This window comes from Peromyscus maniculatus, chromosome 16, assembly GCF_049852395.1.
Source record: "Peromyscus maniculatus bairdii isolate BWxNUB_F1_BW_parent chromosome 16, HU_Pman_BW_mat_3.1, whole genome shotgun sequence".
NCBI classification, from domain to species: domain Eukaryota; kingdom Metazoa; phylum Chordata; class Mammalia; order Rodentia; family Cricetidae; genus Peromyscus; species Peromyscus maniculatus.
This window is the reverse complement of record NC_134867.1, coordinates 39,833,536-39,850,431: the sequence shown is the minus strand read 5'-3', so window position 1 is coordinate 39,850,431 and position 16,896 is coordinate 39,833,536. Positions and strand designations below refer to the sequence as shown.

At 42.1% G+C, this 16,896-nt stretch overlaps 1 protein-coding gene and 1 long non-coding RNA gene across 2 annotated transcripts in view; one reads left to right on the top strand and one right to left on the bottom strand.

The window, feature by feature from the left end:
- Pex7 (peroxisomal biogenesis factor 7) overlaps positions 1-16,896 on the bottom strand; it is a 64,840-nt gene that overhangs the window by 29,063 nt on the left and 18,881 nt on the right. Inside the window, exons 5-7 of the mRNA XM_006986107.4 lie at positions 16,516-16,624; positions 3,364-3,470; positions 1,925-2,038 (exon numbers count right to left, since the gene is read on the bottom strand). Of these exons, the coding sequence (XP_006986169.1) occupies positions 1,925-2,038; positions 3,364-3,470; positions 16,516-16,624 (330 nt within the window). The remainder of the gene's footprint in view (positions 1-1,924; positions 2,039-3,363; positions 3,471-16,515; positions 16,625-16,896) is intronic.
- Positions 4,124-4,890, top strand: LOC121823196 (uncharacterized). The gene is made up of 2 exons (XR_006064571.2): positions 4,124-4,334; positions 4,498-4,890. It is a non-coding gene; the product is annotated as an uncharacterized LOC121823196 (long non-coding RNA).

The following is a 16,896-nucleotide window of genomic DNA, read 5'->3' as shown; positions in this document are numbered from 1 at the left end:
TCTGATGAGTGTTTGCTTTGACTTATGCATATGTAGTGTGTGCTCCTAGGGATTGAAGGGCCTCATGCATTCGGAGGAAGTACTCTGCCATGGAGCTTAACCACAGGCTTTATCTGATTTTAACCGCTGCACACACTTACACAGCTGTATGGGTGGAGGAGGAGCTCAGGCAGCCTAGGCCAGCCTCCAGCTCGTTAAGAAGTAGAGGATCATCTTAACGCATGATCCTCCTGCTTCTGCCTTCCAAGGGCTGGGATTACAGACATGTACCTTCATGCCCAGGTTTATGTGGTAATGGGGAGCAATCCCCGGGCTCTATACTAAGCAAGCACTCTACCAACTGAGTCCCAGTCCAACCCCCACAACTACACCTGGACAGTATTTTACACAGTGGGCATTACCTTAATTCAGTCTCAGAAAAAAATCTGAAACACAGAAAAAAATCTTTCTACTAGTAAAACCTGCCCATATAAGAGCATTATTAAAAACATTAAAAAAAAAGCTTCCTTTTATTTTTGCAGTAGATGGTGGCTATCACAGAAACTGACAACGCAAGCGCAGAGAACACGTGACTATGGATTGTTCAGCCCAAACAGGAGGAGCTCTGTCTCAGCCCCTTCTACCGCAGTTCAGAGAACACAGAAGAAGGATGGTGAGACTATGAGAGCCGGGGCTGGGGAAGAATGCTGTCGAACGATGTCCTCTCAACACCACAGCTGTGGTACTCATGGACTCATGCAGCGGTGGCTGCCTTCAGAAGACCTGCCCGAGACCAGGACAGAGAACACGCCAGCTCCGACGGCAGAGGCCTCATGAGGGCCATCTCTAACTGAGAGCTATTGTCAGTGAATGGCTGCTGGGGGAGAGAGTCCGTTTTCTCTGATAGGATGCCCAGGCTCCACTGGATGGCCTATACCCGTGGAGAAGAGGCAGCTCCAACTGGGCTCAGTGGGTTATTAAGAAAGAAAAAGGGGAAAGGACATGAAATTGGGAAGGGGATGTGCCAGATGTCTTGGTAAAGTTGGAGGAAGAGTAGATATGACCAAAATACTTTGAATGCATGAATAAAATTCTCAAGAGAGTAGATAAAAAAAAATTAAAAACTAATGAAAGTAAAATGTTACCATGTACTATAATTTAAAATATTAATTTGATAATTTGGAATATTTAAAATAGGGCAAATACACAACTATCATATTGAAAAAATGTCAAGTACTTTTTGTAGCTCTTGGTGTAAAAATTTGGTCCTCAGGAGATGCCAGTAACACAGCAGAATCACCTGACCGGAAGCTACGGCACTGAATTAAGTCCCCTTACGATGGAGGCCATACCTACTGGAGCAGCAGCAAAGAGTGAGCTTGACTTCTGTGCACAGACTGGAAAGGTTCTACACCCCACATCTGTGAGCTTTTATACACATCATCATGTCAGAGGGAAAATGAGCATCTCTCCTATCACCAAACACATGCTCTCAATGAACAGGCAATTATGAACATATAAACCCTAAATATAAACTACTACAGCTAAAATAATGTTAAAGGAAATAGTCAATTGGATAATATAACATTATGAGAAATTACATCATCCCAGCTTACTCAAATGTATAACCTGATTTTAGCTTCTAATAGCATCATTAATTGGCTAATAAAAGCACCCATAAGAAAGAATCAATAATACCAGCACTTTGGAGGCTGAGGCAGGAGGACTATGATTGGGAAGTCACCCGGCCTACACACTGAGACCCTGTCTGTCTCGGAACACTAAGAGCTGTGGCTGTAGCTCAGGAGTAGAGCACCCGCCCAGCCTGTCCACCGCCCCAGGCTTGATCGTCAGCACTACAAACCTCACCCCTAAGTACTTTATACAGCTCCACCGACTACACTGAGGCTTACGTTTCAGTCTGTGGTAACAAATAAGGACTTACTTTCACCCTTCTAATAGCATACGTGTGACCAAGAAGTTCAAACACAGGCTGTCGCACGTTCCTTAAGTCCCAGCCTCTCAAGCTACAGTCGACTGCTCCGGTCACCACCAAGTTCTGAAAACAATTCAGAAACAAAACACAACTATGACATCTTTGCAATTAAACAGTACTAAGGCATTCCCATTCGAAACAGTAACACACTTTTGTAGTTAAATATAGACCCAGGATCTATTTTTTAAAGTTGAATAACAAGCATACAAAGGAACCAAAATAGTCATTTCAGAGCAAAAACAAAAATACATAACTCGAGAGGAAAGACACTAAATACATTTAATATATAAGACAGAACACCACACACAAGAGAAAGAGGCAAAGTCTCAAAGAGTGGTGTAGATTTTCTAACTTATCTTTACAAGTAGTAATAGATAGATGAGGAATTAAAACATCTGTGACAAATCAGTCTTTCTCTTTAAGAGGTTTAAACACGCGCTGAGGTCTTACCAGGCATTAAAAGGCAAGACACTGGGCTGGCAACGTGGCTCAGTGATAGAACCTTTGTCTAGCAAGCATGAACGGACCCTGAGTCCAATCCTCAGTAAATACACACACACACACACACACACCATGCATGTGCACCCACAAACAAACACATGGGGGGGGAGACGACTCAGAGTTGTTTGAAAAAACAAAGTGTTTAAGTTTTGTTTGTTTTTTTAAGCCTAAATACTTCTATTGAATATACATATTTTCTTTCTTTTTATTTAAAGAATTCTGCCAGTGTGGCATTCTTTTAATTCTCACAAGTTAATTCAAAGCTAGGGAAGAGAAAACAAGGTAGGTATTTTTAGTTTTCAACCAAAAAGCCTCTTGAAGCATACAGATAGTATACTAACACATTTAATCCATTCCTATATTCCTACTTTTAATTCTTATGCTCAGATATTTTAACTGAAGCTTTACAAAAAGTTTCACATGGGCATCATCATCTTACAGAAGCATGAAAACCGTCTGGTTTAAAAAGGAAGAAAAAACAAAATCCTAAAAACTGGTGGACTGTCAAGTTGAAAATTGTATTATAAACAGTTCAGCAGCCTGACCAGACATGTGAAGAAAAAAAGTCACAGTAAACCATGGAGTAGCAGGGTCAAGAGCAATCACACACATACACATCACATACACTGTAAAGCAGTTTTCCAAAGCACACAAGAAAGGCTGCACTGCTGAACTTTTAAGACTATCTATCTATTCCTTACTTTGCCTGTTTCAGGAGCACTTAAGTCCAATTAATGCTAATGCAGGCCAGTCACTTATTCACTACAAGTGACAGGGCCTGAAGTTAACTTAATGGTCCATAAACATCACCAACACCCACATCAACAAGACAGGTGAAGGGGCATGTTGACTTTCAGAGGAGCGCTCTGCGGGGAGCCACGCTGTACCTCGTTGTATTTACACCAGTCACAGCTCAGGATCTCTGTCTGATGTGCTGGTATCACAATTCGGACTCCTGCGGTCTTCACATCCCAAACTCTCAGAGTCTGATCACCTGATAGAAAGGGAAGACTTGGTCAATCTCCGCACCCCACCTGGGTGCTCAGCCCAAGAGCGAGCTCATGGCAAGTCAAGTGGAAAAATGCCACAGTCAGGATCCTGCACCTGGACATGTTTGAAAACCATCACAATGCATAAGAACTACAGTGTAGAGCAATAAATTTAGAGTATTTAGGGTAATACCATGGTAGTGCTTTTACATCAAAGAGGAAAATCTGACTCTCACAATGAGATGCCGAAATGGAGAAGATTTTACCTTAGGAGTATCTGTTTGTGTCTGTGTTGGTACTAGAGAGTGAGCTCAGGGCCTCAAGCATGGGAAGTACACAACGTACTGAACCATGCCTCCAGCTCCTTCAGGTTTTTATATGCGCTACATTTTAATGGAGCAGCTAGAGGAAAAATTTTCTCCTCGGAAAAACAAGCCCCAAAATTATTATATTTTGCATTATTAAAATAAGGTTGGCACTGTTTAAATGCACAGTCACTTTGGTGGATGAAAATAAGTAATATTTTGGGATCTAAGAATGGCAGGGATGAAAGAATGAATTTGAATGTACCAAATGGGAAGAGTTCTGGTACAAGTGAGCGCTTCAAATATCTTCAATGGGCCTAAAAATAACCACTCTCTCCAGTTTAGCCACCAGCCAGTAGAATTTGTTTCAGGATTCCAAACAGCCAGGATTCAACAGTCTCTTGGGTCTCTTCCAGCCCTCAGTGCCTACAGTACTGACATGGATGTCAGTGTCTGGTCTGTCGCCACGCCTTTCTTCCAAGGACAGCACATGACCTCCACACCAGGGGACAGAGAAACCACCTACGGCTCCAGAGGGACCCAGACCTTAGTTGGCAGCCAAAGGTGAGTGTTTAGTTGTTTTGTTTAAAAAAAACAAAAAACAAAAAAAAAACTATGGGAGGAAAAAAAAAAGTCAGCTCCCGCCTGCCCCCACCCTCTCTTTGGTCTGACCACAAACATGCAATTTTATTTTACAAGTTTTTCAAAATCTCCTCTCTTAAAACAGAATTGACCAAGCACATCGTCTGGAAGCTTCTCACCACATGGAGAAAGTTGGGCTATGGAGTTATCACAAAGCAGAGATACGAAGTGAGTGGTCTGAGCATCACCTCTTATTCTGAGCTACGCTTTCAGCATATTTCAAAGACCTAGGGTAGATCTAGTTCTACCACTTGCAGGTGAAGAGACACATCACTAAAGGGAGAGCAAACAGTATTCTCCCTAAATTTCTGCCTCTAGAAAAGTCCAGTCCCAGAAGAAAACATTTGATTCAGCCTGAGGCTTCTATTGAATCACATGAAATGCCAAGTGATGCTCACTAACTTCTCCAAACTTTCTAACAGTGGGTTGGAAACCATAAAGTCGCTTTAGCGTGAATAAACCACCATCTGAAGTCCAATGGGCTTGTATTCCCTGAGTGTGTGAGTTAATTTCAAGCACCAGCACATGACAATGAGTGCAGAGTAGGATGTGAAGACGTGACTTCAGCACAGGGAAAGTGGGCATGAGTGGGTACATTAAGTAATACCTGTCATTAGAAGGCAAATATGGCCAGGCCTGTGCACACCTTTAATCCCAGCACTTGGGAGGCAGAGGCAGGCAGATCTCTGTGAGTTTGAGGTCAGCCTGGTCTACAGAGCAAGTTCCAGGATAGCCAGAGGTACACAGAGAAACTCTACCTCAAAGGAAAAAAAGAAAAGAAAAGAGGTAAATATGGTCATCCTGGGGGCAGCAGAAAGTAAGGGTCCTCTGGTACAATTCTACCTCTTTCTCCTGGCACTGCTTACAAAGGTGTGCTGTGAAAACCCAACTGCAGACGGAAGGTCACACAGCGCCCTCTATGTGTGTCAGGCTGAACCACACTAAAACCTGTGTAAAGGGCTCCTTTACTTCTTGGACACAGTATCTGCTCAGCACCACCACAGTCCGGTAGCATTTCCTGTTAGAGGCCCTGGTTTTAGGTCACCCTCTCTGAAGTTACTGTAGATGTCAGGGTCCTACTTCCTTGACAGCTGTCTATAGTTGGCACTCTGTCCTCGTCACTGTGTTTCCGGGTAAGAAAGGGACCTTCCAGCCGAATGGTGCAATGACATGACCAGCTCTTCCAGCCTCCAGGACGAACACTGCTTTTTTGATTGTTTGGCTGTTTAAACCCACATCTCCAGGCTGTTGGCCGTTCGCTGTCACCCAGGCATTTATGAGGAAGTTAGGGTGGGGCCAGAGGCCCACCTGAATGCCCAGAGTCTTACAAACTGCAGGCCTGCACTGACAGCAGATGCAGCGGAACAGGAAGTGCCATCTGTGCCACGGCGAAGCCCACACAGCAGGAAGTGTGGGGAGGTTGGGAGAGGCTGCAAACAGTCTCAACGTGTGGCACGAGGTGAACTGAACACCAAAAGAGCACTTTGGGCCCCAAAGAAATGAATTTAATTGAAACACCAGATGCCTGTCAGATGTAATATGACTTTTTCTTAAAGCAGAATGAGGCTTATCTAACGACCAGCTGGAACCCACACTCAGGCCTGGCTATGACTTATGCAATTATACGGAGTCTGTAATAACAATAATTTAGTTTCCATGGTTCAAAAGAAAGTTTACTTCTCATGAATCCTCTTTATAGAAATAGCACAAATATTCTTCCTCTCAGTCCCACAGTTTATAAACACGAATTCTGTGTTAATATAACTATCAGGAATCACACAACAACATAATATCCTGAGAGAGCTCTGCTATGAAAGACAAGCCTAGATCTGGTGCTCCCCAAATTCTTCCCTTTGGGTATTACCAGCTAACGACAACAAATTTCTATTTTTACAAATACCCTACAACTTTGGAGGTAACGAACCCCTCCCCACACCTGCCATGTGGTGTGTGTGTGTGTGTGTGTGTGTGTGTGTGTGTGTGTGTGTTAGTGCATGCACATTAGCTTGCAGGTGCACAGCTCAGTGCACACCCATGTGGTGTGGGGAGGGGTATGTGTGTGTGGTGCATGCACATTATTAGCTTGCAGGTGCACAGCCCAGTGCACACCCATGTGGTGTGTGTGTGTGTGTGTGTGTGTGTGTGTGTGTGGTGCACACACATTAGCTTGCAGGTGCACAGCCCAGTGCACACCCATGTGGTGTGTGTGTGTGTGTGTGTGTGTGTGTGTGTGTGTGTGGTGCATGCACATTAGCTTGCAGGTGCACAGCCCAGTGCACACCCATGTGGTATGTGTGTGTGTGTGTGTGTGTGTGTGTGTGCACGCACATTAGCTTGCAGGTGCACAGCCCAATGCACACCCATGTGGTGTGTGTGTGTGTGTGTGTGTGTGTGTGTGTGTGTGTGTGTGTATGCACATTAGCTTGCAGGTGCACACCCATGTGGAGAACAGAACAGGATACCAGGTATCTTCCTCCATCCCTGTGACTGAATTCTGTAAGACAATGTCTCTCGCTGAACCAGATGCTTGCTATGTCTGCTAGGTTGGCTGGACATGAACTCTCAGGGTCCCCTTGTCTCCCCAAGGCTGGGGTCATGGCCACACTCAGCCACTCCTGGTTTTTGACAGGAGTGCTAGGGATTCGAACTCAGGTCCTTATGCTTGCATAGCAAGTGCTCTTACCCACTGAGCCATCTCCCAAACCCCAGGACGACTAAATTCTGGGAATACCCTATGTGCTGAAATTTTATGTACTATCTTAAAATATGTAATTTTAGACACTTGAATGATCGATTTGTGTGCCACAGAATTAGATATAAAAATAATCATGACTGCTTATCATGTAAGCCAGTGCTTCTCAACCTTCCTAGCGCTGAGACCCTTTAATTCAGTCCCTTATCTTGTGGTGACCCCCAACCATAACATCATTTCATTGCTACTTCATAACTGTAATATAAATATATGATATACAGGATATCGGATATGCAACCCCCCAAAAGGTCACGATCTACAGGTTGAGAACTGCTGGTGTAAGCATTCCCCCTCCCACTAAAAAGTAGTATTTTAACCTGGGCAGTGGTGGCTCAAGCCTTTAATCCCAGCACTTGGGAGACAGAGGCAGGTGGATCTCTGTGAGTTTGAGGCTAGCCTGGTCTACAGAGTGAGTTTCAGGACAGCTGGACAGCCAGGCCTCTACAGAAAAACCTTGTCTCATAACAAAAAAAAAAAAAAGGAAAGAAAAAAAATCACTTGGGTCTCACTGTCATAAGCTTTGTGATAGAGATGATGTTTATGAGAGATTTTGCTTTGTTTTATGAGCAGGGCTTTATCGTGAGCCAGACAAAGCAAACTATTTAAGATCACAGTACAACTCACAAACGAAAAGGAAAATAACTAAGGATCTCAGACCAAAGATGTTCTCCCTCAACTCAGCACTGAGTCTACTCTGCAGGCTTTTAAAATGCAGATGGAGATGTGTCTATGAACCCCAGAGTGGCAGCTCCCGTTACATCAACAGAAATACACCATTAATTCAGCAGTTCCAACAGAGCTGTTCCAAGACTAGGGAGCGCTTCCCAAATCAGCCTAATCACTGGATTCAGCTACAAAACACCCCAAACTCACTCCTCCCCAAGGGCATTCTGATTCAGCAGGACTAGGAAGGCTGGGTACTTGGCTGCTGTTGAAGTTTCCCGGATGACTGTGGTGACAGCAGGTGAGGAATGGAATCACTAGGCTGGTGTGTGTGTTGTTACATAACCACCGCACATTCAACAATCTAGAGCCAGCCACTTTAGAGACCGTTCTCAGATGGGCCCTGGCTGTCCGTTCAGTGGCAGCATGTACACAACAAAGGCTAATCGGATGCTCTTCAGGCAGCCCTGTCACCACACATTCCATGCCTCGGTCCCCTCACTCTCACTTGCTCATGAGGGAGGGGCTCAGACACTATTTCCTCAGGGAAGCATCCTTCGGCAGGCCTGCCGACCTCGGGAGTCACTCTAGTTCCAGAAGCTGAGTACTCCCTCACATCATCAAAGGAGATCTCATTCCCAGGGTCCTTCCCCTGCATCCAGACAGTGTCTCTAAGCCTGATGCACACTAGCTTAGTCACCATAATGACCTCCCGACACATTCACTATCACCACCATTGCTGTAGAAGTAATAGAGAGACATAGGTTAAAGAGCATGGCCAAAGACAGGACAGGGAAGAAGAGGAGAAGAGGAACTGCATGCCAAGCAGCCAGGCTCCAGAGCCCTTGCTACCAACTCCTTCAAAGGAATGTCACAGCATTTAGCATCCTTTTCTTCTTCCTCCTCTTCTTCCTCTTCTTCTTCCTCCTTTTTCTTCTTCTTCTCCTCTTTTTTTCTTCTTCTTCCCTTTTTTCTAAGCTGTTTTCTTACTAAGGCGGGCTCCAGTTGGGCAGAAGAGCCCCAACTTCGTCACTGATTCTCCAGTGCCCAGCAGCAGTGGGCATGCAGTGAGCTAGCAGCTGACAATGTCTCAGAAATCAAAATGAACCCCCAAATGTTTTTGAAATTCTAGCAAATAAGACTTACATATCTTGCATAATAATAATCAAGAATTTTAGTGTTCAGCCACAAAAGGCATTTAGTTATAAGAGAATGCACGGATGCTGCGGGAAATGTATAAAAACAAGATAAGTAGTTACATGTGGTGGCACACCCATATAGTCCCAACACTAAGGAGGCTGAGGAGGCAGAGTGCAAGCTGAAGGCCAGTCTGGGCTAAATAGTGAGACTTTGATGACCCAAAAATAAATCAATCTCTCTCTCTCTCTCTCTCTCTCTCTCTCTCTCTCTCTCTCTCTCTCTCTCTCGACTCGCTCCACCCTCCTCACACGGGCTCTGGGCATCACCTTCTATTTCCTACTCTCAACTACAAGAACAAATGCTGGCTCTTGATGAATCCAAACATCAAATCCCCTTTCCCCAGGCACAGTGACTCATTCGGGAACATCTACACAGACCCATTAGCACCCATGACAGAAAGTCAAACCTTCTTACGTGTCTAAGAGGAATCTCATGGGTAGAAGTCAGAATTAATGCAGGGGCTGAAGCTACTGTCTTCCATCGCCTGATGCTGGAGCCAACTCTAGAACAGAAGAAAGAGCCCTAACTAAATCCTGCTCTGCCTACAAAGCCAGATCTACTCCCAGACATTGCACCCATGGCAGTAAATACATTATCATCTGCCTTTCAAGACAGAGTTTCTCTGTGTAATCCTGATCATCCTAGAGCTCGCTCTGTAGACCATGTTGGTCTAGAACTCAGAAATCTGCCTGCCTCTGCCTCCTGAGTGCTGGTTCTAAAGGTGTGCACCACCACTGCCTGGCTGCTTGGACCCTTTTAAAACAAAAAACTTAAACCAAAAGAAATCTTGGCCTGTATGATCACTACTTCTATTTCTAACATAAGAGAGGAAGGTAGTTAATATATAGATAGTCAAACAGCCGGTCTATTGATTTAAAATGCTTTTTATATACTACTCATTTACAACATATGGTTAGCTGTGATTAGACATTTTTTTGGACTCTTCAGTATCAAACATGGACTATTCTACCCACAATACCCACAGTCAGTATTACATATATCAGACTACACAAAGGTCAATGAAAAAGGAAGAGGTAAAGGTGACCCAGCTCAAATAAAGGGCTAATCCACATAATTGTGACACAGATGTTAAATAAGTGCACCTGTATCCGTTCAATCCTCAACACCACAAAAAGGAGAAAGGGGACGGACTCATTTAAAAGAAGGGCTGAAGGTATAACTCAGTGGTAGAGTGGGCTTAAGTCTAGAGCGTGAGCACACACACACACACACACACATACACACACACACACACACACACACACACACACACACGCACACACGCGCGCGCGCGCACACGCGCACACACACACACAAAGGAGGAAAATACAGGCAGTTTTAGAACTTTAAATAATAACAATAAACAAATTTACATAAAGAGTAAGGTAAAAGGAATCTTTAAAAAGTTACCACTAATTCAGAATTTTTACTTAACATTTTCCACATATAAAAAATTACGATTGTAGCCGGGCGTTGGTGGCGCACGCCTTTAATCCCAGCACTCGGGAGGCAGAGCCAGGCGGATCTCTGTGAGTTCGAGGCCAGCCTGGGCTACCAAGTGAGCTCCAGGAAAGGCGCAAAGCTACACAGAGAAACCCTGTCTCGAAAAACCAAAAAAAAAAAAAAAAAAAAATTACGATTGTTAAATTTAATTTATATTTTAAACATTACAAATTAGAATTCCCAGTTTCAATGGAAGGGAGGCATCCTTCAGTTCATTTTGAGGTAGGTATAGTCTGTATCCCTAATTCATTCAGGGTTTGAAACGATCCCTCAGAAACCAGAGGACATAAGGCCATGGTGGTCCTTCTTTAGAGGGAAGTATACCAATTTCAATTCAATGTACATCCTTACAAGAGTTTCAACTCCCTCTATGTTAGAACCTCTCGGCAATGGTAAAAATATAAAATGGAAAAACTCTAACCATTAGAATGAACGTTAGAATTGAACCATTAGAATGAGCTTACAGATTGTTTCACAGCAAGCACGAAACCTACAACATTTACATTAAACCAAAAGCATTAAATACGATGATATCAAGCTATGTACATGGCTTTATATTTTAATTTCAAATTAAGTGAACTACTACTGCTACCATTTGCTCAGGATATATGCCACACCTCACGAGCAGCCGTGACACAGGGAGATGAAAAACCACACTCAGCTCTAAAGAGAAAACTGAAGGGCTGAGTGCACTGCTCTATAAAACAGTGCTCATCTGCATACAGGAAACCCTGGGCTTGATCCTCAGCACCACACAGAACCTGGCATTGGAAGGAGGAGGAGCAGGAGTTCAGGGTCCAGCCTGGCTTACATGAACCCAGTATTAAAAAAAAAAGTAATAATAGCTGGGGCTCTAGCGTAATGGCAGTCTGCTTGCCCAGTAAGTGTGATGCCCTGGTCAATCTCTAGATTGTTCTAGGATATGTGTACACTGTGGGAAGATATATTGTTGTGATTGGTTAAAGAGCTGAACGTCCAATAGCTAGGCAGAGGTATAGGTGGGACTTCTGGGCAGAGAGAGGAGAAAGGTGGAGACGTAGAGACATGGAAAGAAAATAGGAGTTACAAGATGAAAGAGAGGTAACGCCATATGACAGAACATACATTAATATAAATGGGTTGATTTAAGTTATAAGAGCTAGTGGGATAAGTCTAAGCTAATGGCCAAAATTTCATAATTAATAAGAAGTCGCCATGTCATTATTTGGGAGCTGGCTGGTGGCCCAAAGAAAAATCCGGTTACAAATGGCGTTCAATGTAGAGGCTTGAATATCCAAATATAGAGCCTGAGAAAGTTAAGAAAAGTTCTGGACAAGGAGCCAGACATAGCTTCCTAATCCTGCAGTCTCTCAGGTGGGCAAAGTGCTCAGCATACAGATGTGCAACAACTGGCTGCTGCCTGCGGGCTGGAGCTAGCAGCTAGCACCATGTACCATTCACTAAGCTGAGTCACACGCTGACATGGCAGTTAAGATTTATCTCAGGTGGTCAGAGAACAGTGCAGGCGCTTAGTAAAGCCAGGTCCAGACACAGAAAACCTCTAAAAGGGTACAGTATTTTGAAAAATGTGTTTAGACGCTAAAGAAAGAAAGGAAAATGAGTATAGACAGTCATAGAAAAAACAGTTTAAAAATAATAAAATCTTTAAAGAAAGAATAAAGTAATATAAAAAAATAAGCCACAGAAAGATGAAAAATACATAGAGTGGCTGGATCCTGTATGGTGTTTTGTTGACTTTGAATTTTTTAAATGCTAATATGCAAAAATCAACAGCCAGGTTGGAGAGGTGAAGAACACTAGGGATCCTGCATCCACATGGTGGCTCACAACCATCTGTAATGAGATCTGGTGCCCTCTTCTGGTGGACAGACACACATACAGGCAGAACACTGTATATAATAAATAAATAAATCTTTTTTTTTTTTTAAGAGCTGTTTTAAAAAAAAAAATCAACAGCTGCTGAGAAACACTGGATTATGGAAATTGCTGAATTAAACCAACCTATATATTTTAAGAATGTCTTAACTTCAAATTGGAAGTCAAAAAATATGTTGCGTTGGGGAAGGGGTTATGCCTTTGTTTCCATAGGAAACAAAAAGTTATGGCTCTCTTCAAAATTAATGAAGATCATATTTGACTGGAGGAGACCTCCTAAAAATCTTGACTACAGACATGAAAAAGGAAACTGAACAGACTGGTGACATATGTACTGATCCTACTATGGGAACAGCTCTGAGACTGGATGAGACATGGTGAGTCTTGTTGGGACAGAATCCTCATGACTTATTATTACATGTCATCCCTTCATATAGCATGGAGAGATGTTTGGTTACACAGTCCAAACAAACAGAAAGTTAACAGATGCCTTTTACCTGCTCAAACAGAAAACAGAAAATCACCTTTAGCTGACTTGTGCACACTACACATTCCATACTTGTGTTAATGCAGACATATGTGTTACCTTTAATGCAGACATATATGTTACCTTTAAAAGTTTATGTGTTTTCCAAGAAAAAAAAAGTACCAAACACTGATAAAGACAAGTAGCCCAGGCAATTCAGCCTCTCAGAATGCCTCTGTTGTATCCAGAACAACTTCAAAGCTGCTAGCTGAAATGGTTCAGCCTCACAGACTACTCCAGCCAAGACTTCAAATAACCTCTACACTTTCCCATCACACAAAGACTAACCAAAAAACAATACAGCTACTTCTCCCAGGACTTGACCATTATCCCAATTTTCTCAAGGTTCCCTAAAGATGCTGTCATTCCCAGACAACAGGAAGTCATATAGAGAACATGACGCCCACATTCCCAAGAGGTGGGGTGGATTGTTTTGATCATTGGGTGGGTTATGGATGTTTGTCATTGTTTAGGGGGTTGGTTATAAGTTGTTATTGGTCATGATCAGGAAAAAGGCTGAACAAAGGAGATTAGATTCAAGGATCTCTTTCTGAAGGGAAAATGGTGAAACACAGTATAGAAATGGGATAAAAAAGGGTAGGTGTTGTGTCTACTTTTAAACTAAAAAGCAACTACTAGTCTCAAATATTTAACATTAATATGGATTTTTGTATATTGATACGAATTCAAGGTTATTTTTGTTACACTGTATATATGTTTCTACTCTTGTTTAAGGTATTGTACCTATGCTCTTCATTTACAGTGTAATGTAAATTTCTAGTCCTTAAAAGATATTTAGAATAATAAAGAAATACAGGTTAGTAGTTAGTCATCTATAACAATCAGACTTACAGTCATGTTAAGTATGTTTTAAAGGTCAAACAGATATATTTTAAGTAGATAGATGGTCTTCACACATTTCAAAGACCTACAGGATATGGCATTTAAAATGTTGTAATAACATAAAGCTTTTTTATGACAGTGAGACACATTTGCGTCTGGTAGTGCCAATTTACTTCAAAAAAAGGATGAGCATCAAAAAACCTCCATATGGAGGTTTGCTTGCATTTGTGACAAAGTTAGCCAGTGGGCAAAGAAACTGCTCTTGCCTCAACTGCTGACAGAATGCTGTCAAACTGGACAAGCAGGACACACAAAAAAGGGTAACAGCCAAACTTTGCCAAGACAAGGTAGAATAGTCCTTCAAAATTCCTGCTTCACAGAAAAGTCTGTCAGATATTCTAGGCCTGGAGGCCAAAGATGGATGCCCCAACATTGAAGAGGAACCTTGGGTGACTGTCCAGGCAGCCAGCTGTCTCTGTCATTTCTTAGTTTTGGAGGTTGTTTGCTTTGCACTTCCTGTTCAATCAGGTAATATTATAACCTTCTCAGGTCTCTGATGGGGTTGAAGATTAGGTAGTTATAGCTACAGTTTTCCGTAGTTTTGATAGAAAGTAAATCAGGCACAAAACTTTGAACTCACCATCATAGTCTAGACAATAGTGTTTTCTTTGAACTTGCCAAATACTACTGAACTGGGCATTGTGAAGGTATTTCTTACTTGATAATTGTTCTTATTGTATATAGTTTTACTCTGTTGAAGTTAAAACCTTTCCTTTTTATTTAGACAAAAGGGGGTAAATGTTGTGGGATATCTGTACACTGTGTGGCCAATAGCTAGGCAGAAGGTATAGATGGGACTTCTGGGCAGAGAAAGAGGAGGTAGGAGACACCATCGAGAAGTGGAACAAGTTGGACACACAAAATGGGAGAGAGGTAAAAGCTACGTGATAGAACTACATTAATAAAAATATGGGTTAATTTAAGTTATAAGAGCTAGAAGTACAAGCCTAAGCTAAGACTGAGCTTTCAAAATTAATCATAAGTATCATTATTTGTGAGCTGGAGGCCCAAAGGACAGTCAGATTACACTATATCTTCAAAAGAGAAAAGAAAATGGAACTAGAAAAAGTGTATCACTAGGCACATTCCAAAAGACTTGATATTTTGGAAAAGATTTCATTCCAATAACAGATTTTCAAGAAAGCTAGGATTTAAGCTCAGAAATTTTAGAGATAATAATACTCATTCTATAAGCTGACTCATTCTATAAGCTGTTCTTTGCTTCAGAAAAGATTACTGGTAATTCTTGTCAAGGAATAAAGCATTTCTTAAATTAATGATACTTTCACACATAGATATCATTTCAGCTGGGTAATGGTGGTGCACACCTTTAATCCCAGTACTCACTCAGGAGGCAGAGGCAGGTAGGCCGACCTCTGACTTTGAGGTCAGTCTGGTCTACAGAGTGAGTTCCAGGACAGCCAAGGATATACAGAGAAAGCCTGTAAAAGCCTTGAAAAAGACAAAAACAAAAAACAAACAACAACAACAAAAAAAAAGATATTATGATTACTTACTATTAGAATCTCAAAAATTACATAATTTAAATGGACAAAATTACCTAAAGGCTTTTATTTATCTTCAACTGAACAACAATCCAAGGATTTAGGGAATGTGGTTATTTCTTAATTTTTAGAATTACAATGTAAGAAAGGAACAAAGGATGGCTGTGGATTTTACTTCTATGAAAGCCACATCATAACTCAGCAGCTCAGGACACTGATACCATGTACTGGCAGGAAAGGGACACGAGCTGTGCTGGTTGCGGCCTGACTTTGGCTGGGTTACTAAATAGTCAACATTGGAAGCTCCTCCCGTCCTTCTCTAGCTACTGCTTTCTCTCCTCTAACAACTCACTGTGCAGAAGAGCTTCTAATTCTCCCCCCCCCCCAAGGCTCCAGGGGTCATCACATATTTCCTATAAAAGGCCAGAAGCAAATATTTTGGCTTTGGGAGCTACTAGGTCTTTGTAACAACTACTTTATTTGCTAGGACTGTGTGGAAGCAGCCACAGACGATACACAAATGAATTGATGTGGCTATGTTCCAATAAAACTTTATTTACAAATCCTGCTTGTGAGTCATTTGGCTCTGAGGGCTGTAGCGTGCCCACCTGTCTCTCTTCTATCTTCCCTGGGTGCTCTGGTTAACTGAAATGGCTTTAGTTAACCAACTGTGAGCCAAAGACACAATTTCATTCACCAAGACACGTATCTCAGATCCAAACTCGAACTATTGTTAAAAAGCCCACTCGTGTCTCATAGATTAATAGTGTTCTGAAACAAAACGAAAACAAAGGCAAACCTCCTCTTTCAAATGTATTTTAAAATCTGTTGTGGCATTATAAACCACAAATCTGTCCACACAAAAGAACCTGAACATTTATTGTAAAAGGGCTATATTCATTGAAACACAAGCTGGGACTCAGCTCTCTGCTAATTTTTGCCAAAGGAAGGAAGGAAGAAGACTGACAGACAGACAGAAGAAAGGTCCTAAGGGCTGTAGATGTAGCTCAGTACATGCTCAGCATGTCCAAACTCTGGAAGAAAAAAAAAATCAAATATCCTAAGGCTACGAAATGGGCCACGCTCTCATTTTCTCTGAATCGAGGGGACACAGCGCCACCTAATGGTAAAACAGTAGCCCATCCATAAGGCTTCTGGGAAATGAGAATTAGTTACCTGAGGCTGAGGCAAAGCAGCCTGGGATGTGGGGAGACCAGATGGTGCTGTAAATGACACTCTCGTGCCCCGTGAAGGTACACAGGGAACTTCCAACAGTTGGGTCCCACTGAGAATAAACAAGCAGATCGTTACTCAAGACAGGTAAACACGAATGTACACTCTTATAGAGACTAGACAGCACAATATGTGTAAGTATGACATGAATAACACACACATTTATAGACACATGTAAGATACATGTTTCAAAGATTTTTAGCATTTATTTTTCCATAAAATAAGATTGTCTCTAGGGGACTAAAATAATCACCATTAAGCTAATTATTAGGTTGTAGCCAAGACGACATTTTTTTAAATTTTGATAAACATTTTAATATATAC